Source organism: Macaca nemestrina, chromosome 6 (assembly GCF_043159975.1).
Source record: "Macaca nemestrina isolate mMacNem1 chromosome 6, mMacNem.hap1, whole genome shotgun sequence".
NCBI lineage: Eukaryota > Metazoa > Chordata > Mammalia > Primates > Cercopithecidae > Macaca > Macaca nemestrina.
In genome coordinates, this window is record NC_092130.1 from 37,513,385 (window position 1) to 37,525,549 (window position 12,165).

The 12,165-nt window shown below is 43.0% G+C and overlaps 1 protein-coding gene across 15 annotated transcripts in view; it reads right to left on the bottom strand.

Annotated features, from left to right (window-relative positions):
- Positions 1 to 12,165, bottom strand: part of LOC105466962 (Rho GTPase activating protein 26) — a 907,509-nt gene that overhangs the window by 325,674 nt on the left and 569,670 nt on the right. For all 15 annotated transcript variants that reach the window (XR_011624168.1, XR_011624169.1, XR_011624171.1 and 12 more), the window contains 3 exons: positions 11,956 to 12,066; positions 4,306 to 4,410; positions 2,672 to 2,801 (listed from right to left, as the gene is read on the bottom strand). Coding sequence is in view for 5 of the 15 variants with exons in the window: in XM_011716194.3 (XP_011714496.1) it covers positions 2,672 to 2,801; positions 4,306 to 4,410; positions 11,956 to 12,066 (346 nt within the window). In the remaining 10 variants the exon portion in view is untranslated. The remainder of the gene's footprint in view (positions 1 to 2,671; positions 2,802 to 4,305; positions 4,411 to 11,955; positions 12,067 to 12,165) is intronic.

The window sequence follows — 12,165 nt, forward strand, 5'->3', positions numbered from 1 at the left end:
CCATGCTGAAGAAAACTAAAAAGGGACTGGACTGTGTTGTTCAAAAATATCAATGTCATGAAAGACAAAGAAAAGCTGGAGAACTGTTCCAGATTAAAGGAGACTAAAGTCATGACAACTAAACGCGGTACTGGAGAACAACAAAATGCTTTAGAAGGCCATTATTGGTACAACTGGCAAAATTGGAACATGGGCAGCAGTTCAGATTAAATATTGTACCAATGTTAAATTTGTTATCAGGTTGGTGCAAGAGTCATTGTGATTTTAGCCATACTTTTAATGGCAAAAACCATAATTACTCTTGCACCAACCTAACAGATGTGTTTACATAAAAAGAATAACTTTTATTCTTAGAAAATACTCACTACTGAAGAAGCATGCTATATGGAACCATATTCTCAAATGACTCAGAAAAAAGTGTGGATGTGTATGTGTGCAAGTCTATGATGCACATACTCACACACCCACACAGAGAGGGAAGGAATGATATAATTGTGGCTAAATGTTAAAAACTGGTACACGGGGTAAAGGGTTTATGGTTGTTCCTTATACCATTCTTGCAACTTTTCTGTATGTCTGAAATTATTTCAAAATAACAAGTTATAAAAAATTTAAAATTAAAAAAAAAGTGCTATATCCCCATCATGTGCTCTGGACTGTGTTAGGGAACAAAAAAGTGTTCTCATGATAATCAACACACTAATGTTGAAAGAACATGTGAAGTGTCTGAATAAAAGTGTGTCATGTAATATGAGAGTGCAAAAAAGCAACATTGATTTTATATATGTAAGTGAATGATATATTAACAAATTAAGTATTATGGTAGACTTTGAACTATATTTTTAGACCCCTAAAATTTTATATTTTCAAGTAGACCTAAAACCTTTTGCAGGGACCTTCTTACTGGGCAAAGAGAGAATCACTTTGTATTCAGGTATATATGAAACACGCAATTAAATTAGTTACATTTCTTATAAACCTCAACAGGTTGATCCCTGTAAGAATAAGGAATGTAATGCTCATCACAGCCAATACCTCCAACACCACTACTGCCCCACTGTTCCCAGGAAACTTAAGTCCAAACAAATTTTTGAGTAATTACTAAATAGAATAATTAGTGAAACCAAGTATTTCTATTCTATTCCATCAGGAAGCTATTAGGAATGAAGACATCTGCCTAACTCTACATCAAGAGAAGGACATGAAAGAACACAAAACCTGCAAAAATCTGGAAAGATCAATGTTCTCTACCAAGAAAGCAGGGTAGAGGACTAGGAGAAGAATTACCCATTAAAGAAAAAACATTCACTGTCTTTCATTCCTAGCATTGCATACATGAATTCAGTCTGAATGTGCTACCCTAAACGGCACGGCCCCATCACAGAGCCTTTCCCCAGCCGTAAGGCATGAACTTGTGAGTCATCGCTAAAATGTCGATGTTAGCAGCACCTGGCATTCCTTTCCTAGACATTATTGGAAGAGCAATGAGTATTCTTGGCTCTTTTTTTTTTTCTTTTCAGAGACAGGGTCTTGCTCTGTCACCCAGGCTGGAGTACAGTGGTGGCGATCTCAGCTCACTGCAGCCTCTACCTCCCGAGCTCTTATAAACCTCAACAGGTTCACCCCTGTAAGCAATCCTCCCACCTCAGCCTCCCAAGTAGCTGGGACCACAGGTGCACACCACCACACCCGGCTAATTTTGGTATTTTTGTAGAGACAGGGTTTCACCATGTTGCCCAGGCTAGTCTTGAACTGTTGAGATCAAGCAATCCACCGACCTCAGCCTCCAAAAGTGCCAGGATTACAGATGTGAGCCACTACATTCAGCCTTCTTCCCGGCTCTTGAAGTGAGCCTTTGTTTCTACTTTTCATAAAATTCAGGTGTTGGAATGAAATGAGTTGAGGAGAAGAGGGAAAGGGCCTAAGTCATGATTGTGTGGGCCTTGCTGAAACAATGTCAAATGAAAACAGAATCACCAAGTATTAAGTCTACCAAAGGATACATTGCTGATAGACAACAGGGGCCTAGTATGCAAGACCTTTCCAAGGCCACTGTGCTCAGGGTATGGTATATAAAGCTGGACTAGGGGTATAGGAACCTCAAGAGAAGAGTAACACTAGAGAGAGAAGAGCAACCACAGAGCCTTAAGGAACTGCAGGTTCCCAAAGGAATTCCCATTCAGGCCTGGCGTGGTGGCTCACGCCTGTAATCCCAGCACTTTGGGAGGCCGAGGCGGGCGGATCACAAAGTCAGGAGATCGACACCACAGTGAAACCCTGTTTCTACTAAAAACACCAAAAAAAAAAATTAGCCGGGCGTGGCAGCGGGCACCTATAGTCCCAGCTACTCGGGAGGCTGAGGCAGGAGAATGGCGTAAACCCGGGAGGCGGAGCTTGCAGTGAGCTGAGATCCGGCCACTATGTTCCAGCCTGGGGGACAGAGCAAGACTCCGTCTCAAAAAAAAAAAAAAGGAATTCCCATTCATAAAGAAAAACAAAGTAGACAAGATTCTGTGGACATCATCTTTCCTTTTGGAAAGACGAACTATAAAATTGTTCTTGTTTATCCAAGCATGTATTTGCAGAAAGGCAGGCACTGCTGGATACACCCGCCACCTTTTAGGTAAGAGGCCTGAGTACATCGCAAGCTGTTGCTAGTCAAAGCACTCACGTTTCTCCTGCACGTAGAGGTATCCCTCCATGGTGTAGGGACTGATGGTCTTGTGCTCAAGGGGATTCTCCTTCATCTTTTTCATCAGTGATTCCACTTCTGATCTAGTGCCTTCAAAGCGATTTCTTGTCTAGGATGAAAATAATTTTATTCAAATCAAAGAAACGAAGTATCTGTTTTAACAATCCAGAGTATCAACCTAATAGAGTCCTTAGATCTAAAATGAGATAAAGGACACTCCACCTTCCAGGAACTGGCCAAATACTCCCTTAGAAGAAGTATGCTTTGGCCTTCAAGTCCTAAACCAGAATGACTCTCAAACTCTAGTGACCATCAAAATCACCCAAGGATCTTATAGAAAAATGCAAATGCCCAGCCCTCCCTCCTACAGATCCATGTAGCACCTCTGGACGCCAAAAAGTGTGTTTTACCATAAGCCTCCCAGGTGATTCTGATTCAGATGCTCTAGGGGTCTGTATGACTGAAGGACCTAGGCGTTCATTTCTCCAGCTGCCAGGAATGTTGCCTGCTGATGGCTCACAGATGAGTCCCTCCTTAAAAGGGGAGTTCCTTCACTCAAGGTCGGCCTGCACCCAATGACTAGTCAAGGCTAGCGGAAAGGCAGAAGGGGTGGAAAGCCTGGCCCCCTTGCTTGTATTCAGGGCGACTGTGAAGGATCATCCCAGCTCCAGAGCCTCCCTTGCACTGAGACCTCTGCTGCATCTGCATCACAGCTCTATTTCCCCCTCTGCGAGTCCAGGTGCCCTCACTCTGTCACAGGTGTTTTTTACCAGCACTGCCCCCACCTCCAGTAAGCCCGTTGCATGTCAGTCTTGATTTCAGAGCCTGCATTCTGAGAAACCCGGCCTAAGGGGAAGCCATGCTTTGTGAAACCTTTTCCAAGATTCTGCAACTTCCTGTTCTCTGAGACAACACTGACAACTATGTAAGCTCCAGGCTTCTAAAAGCCGTGCAGTACACCCCACATGGACACAAGATCACCTAGAGACAAAGAAAATACAAAGAATAACATGGTCCAATTCCACAGTGAAGAAGGGGGCTCAAGCCCCAGGAACTGCTAACCAAAAAGCCCTACGCAGGATTCTGTGCACCAAAAGATCCTGTGTTTAAAACTTGTGAATGCTGACCACGCTGGGAGTGAAGCACAGACTTGGATTTCCTGCCAGCCTTCCTAAGAGTTGGACAAGAGCACATCCTTTGAGCCGGAGGCCAGCATGTGTCCCCAACCCCCATCCCCAGAACACACACTCCACATGGTCTCATGTAGCCAGGCAGCTAGATGCATAGAATGGAGGCTGGGCTGGGCTGGGATTTCCACTGCCAAAGGAAATCCTGACTCTGATGCTACAGATGCTACAGATTTGAAACATAATCAGCAGCAGCACTTCCGAGAACATAAATAGGGCTTTGAAATAATGGAGAAGAGGATGATGGTCTAACTCAGAACCACCAAGTACTCTGGAAACGCCTGCTCCTAGCTTCCCTCTGAACCCAAGCAAGACCCACCCTCCTCATCTACATTCCAAGCCACCTGGATGGTTTCTATGGCAATCAGGCCCATATTTTGTTTTTCCTTAACCAGAGAAAGGAAGCCTGTCCCTATGCCCACTCACATTCTGTATGCTAATGGTTAACTGTGTCTTGAAGTCGCCGAAATCCTTGGCCAGTTCGTAACCATGGTGATAGAAAGTGAAGAGTCCTTGCAGGAAGGCCAGCAGCTGTAATGAAGGAAGAAAGGTAAAGGTCACATAACCAGGTTGAAAAGAGGTATTATGTAGCTGTATCTGAGCTCCCAACAGTGGGTTGAAAGTCTAAAATAGAGAATAATAATGGCTGACACTTAAAGAGCACCAATTGTGTGCCAGGCACTATGCCCTTCCATGCCCTGAGTGAGTACTCACAACCTCCTATGACCTAAGCACTACTGTTATCCCCATTTTAATAATGAGGAAGCAGGTTCAGAGAGGTTAAGAAACTTGCCCCAAAACACACAGGAAGTGGCAGCCAGAACTTGAAACCAGGTCTCCTTGGCACCAACACCCATGCCCTTGCCCTGTGGGCCTCACCACCTGCTGAGAACATCATTTCCTCAGAAACCAAAGACCAGGGTTCTGACTCAGTTTCCCTCTAGTACATTTGTAGTATCAAATTATTACACAGAAGAGGAAGGGAGAAAAGGAAGTGGGGTGTCCTGAGTCTGCAGTCTAACAGGCAAAGTCAAATCAAAGAAAATCATCCAGATTACACTTCAACTGAAGTGCGTTTCTGTGCTTTCCCCAAACTACTCAAAAGTAAACACTATGGATTCCTTTGGTAAAATATTTCCATGTTCCCACATTTTCACTTACGGTGGTTTCCCTAAATTCTCAATTAAATCCCTCAGGCTAAAAGGTAAGCCCATTTCATTGTTTAGTCTTGTCTTTAGTGAATGGTGAAAACATCTGTTCACCACAATGCTCACCACATGCCTTCATATACTTAAAAACTATTAATGTCCCCACCCTGAGCCCCTGCCAGCCTTCATTTCTCCAAACTAAATAAACAACGTTCCTGTGGTCTTTCCCCTCGGAGCTTACATCCAAACCTCACTGTTGTTATGCTTTCCTGGCCCCTTCTCAAGTTCTACACATCTTCCCTCCCTTCCAAACTTCAACCTGAAGAAAGGATTATAATAAAAGCCCGAACAAGATTTAGGAAGGACCAGCGCCTCACTTCTATCACAAGCTCAGCTCCATGGCTTTTGGGGACTATTCCATTCACTTTGGCTTCTGAAGGCTGACCCACATTTTCTGAGGGGTCCACTCTGACCTCCCTGACCTGCCATACCACCTTATTCCAAGACACATTTGCTGTATTTTACATTGTGGTCTTCAGATTTTCAGTTCCTAAATGAATTTTTTTACTTATTAAACATTACTTATTATGTAAAACAAAATTACTTTACTTACTAAACATAATCCCATCCCACTTATTTTCACCTAACTCTCCTTTTCTGAGAGGCAGCCCTAATAAGTGACAGTAAAGGAATCTCATCCCGCCCACCCTACCCCTACTCTCTCATCTTGTTTGCAGTAGGAATAGTAAGCACAAAGGTATACAGCACTGGACCTAAACTCAGAGGCCAGGCCAGCCCGGTTTAATCGAAGAGCCGGGCACTGTGAAGATAAAACCCAGATTATGACAATATAACCTTTAACTTCCCATTGCCATTGTCCCCGGCTCATCTATCCCCTTAGATTCTCATGGATGGTGCAAGAGTGGGCATTGCTGGGTCCTCTGGCTATAAAACTATCCGGTGGCACCATATACAGACCCCTAACTAAATCAGTGAATGAGTGTTAAGCCCCATCGAGTCACTAGACTGAAAATGAATGCTTTTCTTCAAAGATGGCCGAAGGCTCTGGGCTTACTCCATACAAAATTATTTTGTTGAGAGGAAGACCCATACCTTTCCTTCTAGATGGCTCCAATAATAGAGGAGAAGGGGCTCCTCTGCCAAACCTAGTGGCAGCATTCACAATGAAAACTGTTGTCCCTCTTCTTATCTCTGCTCTCCCTGCTGTGTGCAAATGCCCTGCCCCATTGCCTTTCCAAGGCATGACACCACCCCTAACTTGAGAATAACGCAGAAGATAAGCAGCTAATTCCAAGGTCATTCCTCCTATTAACTATGATTTATCGTTCACTTACAGTAAACAGAGCCTCTCTTGCTCAGGGTAATTAAATATTCTCAAATAGCTCACCAAGATGCCACCTGGGCATATACCCGCAAGTGCTCCCCAAAGGCAGGAAGTTGACTAATATTTATTTTGTTTTTTCTCCTTTGGTCTCACGCCTTGATTGTCCATTTTACTAAGGGAAATGACTCCTTAGCATGTTGCTATTTTTGGCCCACTTCCCCCTTGCTTCTCCCCTCACAGCACCTTTTCACTCCCCTACCCCCAACACTATATGAACCTCTGAACCATTACAAAGTGGGAAATGAAAGTCCACTCCTCAGGGGGCAGGATGAAGCCCACGGGACTCCAGAGGTGGGGGAGCTGTCTGCTTCAAAGAAATGCTTCTACCCAAACACTAGGAGGAAGAACCTGCTGCGGTCCCACCTGGTTATCAAATAAGAGGGGTCAGCTGTCCACGGAGCAACCACAACATCGCAGCCTGACAAAGGAAAGATCTTTCCCGCCTCCCTGTGCCTCCTTCTCCATCCTTGTTATCCTAAAAGAATATCATAAGCAAAACCTATTCCTACTTCCTAGCTGACAACATAATTTATTTTTTTCATTTTAAGAAGCAAAAATCTAATTGTCCAAGTTAATGCTGGCTGCATCGTTCTGGATTGTCACCATTCACAGAACAGACCTACTTTACTGGGTTGAACTGTATACCCCCAAAAAAGATATGTTGAAGTCCTAATACCTCTGAAGGTGATTTTACTTAGAAATGGGGTCTTTACATGGGTATTCAAGTTAAATGAGGACACCAGGGTGGGTCCTAGTACTTTTACAAGGATGCCATATCTGGTGTCCTTAGAAAGGTGAAAATGTGGACACAGAGACATGCATGGCCATGTGAGGACAAAGGATTGGAGGGAGGCATCTATAAGCCAAGGAATGCCAAACATGGTCACAAGCCACGAGAAGCTAGAAGGAGGAAAGGAAGTGTCCCCTTTCACTGCAGGTTTCAGAAGGATCTTGGAGCCAAAATCTTGACTTCAGACTTCTAGGCTTTAGAACTGTGAGGCAACAGATTTCTGTTGTTCCAAGATACCCAATTTGTGGTACTTTGTTACAGCAGCCCTAGCAAACTCATACAGCTACCAAGAATCATCCACACAGGCAAGAAAGGGAAGAGCAGCCAGTAGAGTGGTGAAAAGCTGAGGGGGCTAAGCCATGTAACTCCCTTTAACTCATCTTTAAAAGGAGGATAACAGTGATTTTTTACTACTGCACAGTTTCAGTGAAGATTAATTCAGATCATCCATGTAATGGGCTTAGTACAGGAGGGCTGTCAGAAGATTCTTGGCAAAAGAGAGAGAAAGAATCAGACTGATGTGTCAGAAGATGCACTCTGGTCCACGCCAGACTGGAGAAGGGGGAGGCCCAGGGCAGAATGCAAAGTCCAAAGGAAAGAATGAAGACCTGCAATGGGACAGAAGCAGAGGGAAAGGAGAGGAAGAGACACAGCACCAAGAAATATTCAGGATGTAAAACTCAGAGGATGCAGTGCCTAATGAACATGGAGAATGAGTTCTCTGCTGCACTAGCTAACCTTCAATTATGAAAACTCAGGGAACAGAGAGAATGTGGCTTCACCTTCATAGAGTCAATATGTCATTATCTGCAATCCAAATCTCAGGAACATTTAGTACTGTGACAAGAAAATTAAGGCTTCCAGTGCAAATATACACATACATATACATATATATACACACACACAGACACATATATATATATACACACACACATATATATATCCCAGAAGATCTGATTTAGATCCCAGAAGTCTGATTTTTTTCTTCCTTGGGAACACTACAATTGTTTCTTTTTCTGAAGGTCAACAATATCCTGGTACTTCAAGTTACTTTCAAGAAACAAAGGAACACAGTCAATTTGCATAGAGGTCTCTTACATGACTGGAAGATTCCCTTGACTGTAACCAACTCAAATATGAATACCCACCCCAGCAATTTAGTTCAATAGACTTCTTGCTGGTTTCCTTTCCACCTGTAAGCAATCAAATGCTATTTCATAGAGATGAAGAATCAGACCCTTCCAGCTCTGCTATTTACTAGATACGATGTTGGACAGGTAAAGAAACTTATTTGTTTCTATTTCTTCATCTGAAAATTGGGATAAAAACAGTTTTTACCCTTAGAGATGTTATAAGGTTCGACTGCCATACTGTAGGTAAAGCGCTTAGCATGGTACATGACATGGTTTCAGTTAATATCATCAATGGTTATTTCATGTTCTTCCTTTGTATAATCTAGGCCAGTGGCTCAAACTGAAATGTGCAGCTGAATCACCTGGAAGTTTACTAAACTACAGACTACTGGGCCCCTCCCTTAAATTTCAGGTCTGGAGTGAAGCCTGAGAATGTGCATGTCTAACACTGAGAATCACTGATCTCATCAGTAGCTTTTTCACTGTAGGAGTACCTTCTCCCAATCCCCAGCTCCTGAAGCCACTGACCTGCCTAGAAGCTGATGTGCAGAGACAGGAACTTCTGTAGAAAAGTAAAGGCCAAACATGTGAATCCTATATCCAGCCTCTCAACATTTAGTTTAACTTTGGGCAAATCCCTATTATTATCTCTTTGTCCTAACAAGAGACTGAAAATTTATTTTCATTAGCTCTCCAGGTTTCTCACTGTATGAACTGAAAAACATCTGCACACTGCAATGGTTATACTTTTAAATCCATCTGGCACATCTATAGCATCCATCCTGTCCAAGCTGTCACTGAACTCCTTGCTACCTTGGCTAGCTCTCTACTATACACATCTTGCTTCCCCCAGTGAGGCTGTGAGTGCCTCAGCCACAGCATCTGGGTTTTCAGCATTTTCTATGGTACTCAATAAATACATACTTTTAGATCTACCAAGATTGTTTATATTAAAACAGGTAGGCCCTGTTAATATTAGTACTTCATTCATTTGCTCATAAATAAAAAAAATTGCTAACTTTTTATTGGGTTCTAATCAGGTTCTGTTCTAAGCACCCCACATGGAAAAACACTCAGTCAATCCTCATACATCTTTATCAAGTGGGTGATATTACTATCCCCATTCTGCAGATGGGGAAAGTAAGGCTCAGAGAAATAACTTGCCCAAGAACACATAGCTAGTAAATGGCTAGGCTGGGATTTAAATTCAGGGAGTCTAGCTCTAGAATCCTTAACCATGATGCTACTACTTCTTAAAGTGAAAACTCCCTAAGACATGGACACACTACAACAGAATGCCAGGAAATGGAATGGTAAATCTTTAGAGATTTCTTTTCTCAAAAAAGAAGGAAGGAAGAGGGGGAGAAGAGACAAAAGAAGGAGAAGGAGGAGGAGGAAAACCCATTTAGATGAGCAAAGCTATCCAGCTGAGCCCAGCCTAAGCTGGCTGAACCTCACAGATGTGTGAGAAGTAAACATCTATTGTTGTGTGAGGTTTTGTGGATACCATTCAGCAAAAGCCAACAGATAAAATACCTGACTCACTAGGTACACCTACTGAGAGAGTGAAGTGGATAACAAAACACTCACCTCAAAAAAGCTAGATGGGCCAATTACAAAAAAAAACTCATCAAAAGCAAGCAAATTTGGAATAATATTAATTGAAGTATATATAAAGATTATTAGAAATGCACTGTTCTTTTTCTCCAGAAATTCTGGCAAAAGCAAATAAAATAATGCTAAAGGCAAATTCTGTGTGATAGCATTTGAATTCCTGCCCTGACCACAGGAAGCAAGTCTTCAGTAAACCTCTGCTTGAAAGGCCAGGGCTTGTGCTTTAAGCAGGAAAATCATTAAGGCAGCTTTATCTGACAACAGCTGTTCATACCTAACAGACCCTGCAGAAAGATGGGGATTTTTGACCTGGGACCTTGACTGAAACCACTGCTGGACAGGAAGTTGGGTCTAAGGTTTTAATATTCATATATGGAGACTGAAGTAATTGACGACATTAAGGAATCTGCCAAATGAGGTAGCTGGGAGTGGTATCCAGAAATTATAGTTCTAGCATAGCAAATGATGTAGACATAAGGTTCCAAAGCCAGTTGGAATCTTTTTTTAAAAAAAAAAAGATGGAGTCTCACTGTGTTGCCCAGTTGCCCAGGCTGATCTCAAACTCTTGGTCTCAAGTGATCTTCCTGCCTCAGCCTCCAAAAGTGCTAGGATTACAGGCATGAGCCACTGTGCCTGGCCACCAACTGGAGTCTTGATGAAACCACCAGCAAGTCTACATGCCTAAAAAACATCCACCCCAAAAGTCTATAAATTAGACATGGGGTATAGAACGCTCTTTACTAGAAAGAGTGGCCATTTCTTTCAGTTTCTTATAGTTTTATTCTTATTTGCTTAAGAAAATTATCCTTTCTTGGTCAGGCGCAGTGGCTCACACCTGTAATCCCAGCACTTTGGGAGGCCAAGAGAGGCGGATCACGAGGTCAGGAGATGGAGACCATTCTGGCCAACATGGTGAAACCCCGTCTCTACTAAAAATACAAAAATTAGCCAGGCATGGTGGTGCGTGCCTGTACTCCCAGCTACTCAGGAGGCTGAGGCAGGAGAATCACTTGAACCCGGGAGGCAGAGGCTGCAGTGAGCTGAAACTGCGCCACTGCACTCCAGCCTGCGGGACAGAGCGAGACTCTGTCTCAAAGAAAACAAAAGAAAAAAGAAAATTATCCTTTCTTAAATCTAGGTAGAGAATCTTATTTGTACAGAGATGCCAGGCTTGAGTCTAAATCAGAGGCTGCATTTTGGCTGGAAAATCCACAGTCTGCAAGAGTTTTAAATTGAGGTCCACACACTATTTTGGTGTTTCCGTGAAGTCTTCCTGCTGTGGATTCTCCACACCAGTGACCCACCCAGTAGAGTGGAGTGGCACCACGTCCAAACGAAACCACAACCATGCTGGTGTGGCCTAAAGTCAGGCTTTTCCCACAATGCAATATTCATGTTCACTGGGACACTGTAAAAGTCCAAATTCCATCAAGGTCTACTCAGCAGAGTCTCTATGTTGCTCTGTTTATAACAAATCCATGTGAGAAATCCATATGAGAAACTTTATATAGCATATTTTAATACCTGAATGGGGTGAGAAGGAGCTTTGAACCACGGAGTAAAAAGAGAAACGTACTATGTCTTTGGGTGACTACTACATCTGAATTATTTGAGGCAGAGAAGACGGGTGGGAAAGAGGAGGGAAGTTAAGGTATAATCACTATTTCATGGCAAGATAAAGAACTCCTCCCCTCTGGACTCCTATTTCCACTCTGTCCACCTGAAAATCATATGGCACATCACTGGGTAGCTAGAGGAAAGAATGACTGCTGGACGCTCTGTCTCCATTGCTGTGTGTTGTACAGGAATGGCTGCTGGGAAGAATCCAGGGCAGCCAGGCTGACAAAGCACTGATACTTATAGAAGGCACAGCATCAGGGATGCTCAACCTCTTCATCAACAACCTAGAGCATTTTGTAATCCACTACTAGTTAGAGTGAGAAATGAATGTTTGGGTACATCATTAAACCCTGAATATCTACTTACGGGCTCCACAAACTCAAACATCTTTCTCTCTTGGACTTCCTGCACCTTGAAGACATATTCCAGGGATACTTCATAGAAATGCTGCCGAACCAGGTCCACTTGGCTGTCTGCCTACAAACAAGATGGAATTTAAGAGAAAAATCAAGTCACTACCCAAGGATAGCATTCTGAAAGCAGATCAGGAAAAAAAAAAAATCTCTGGAGATAATT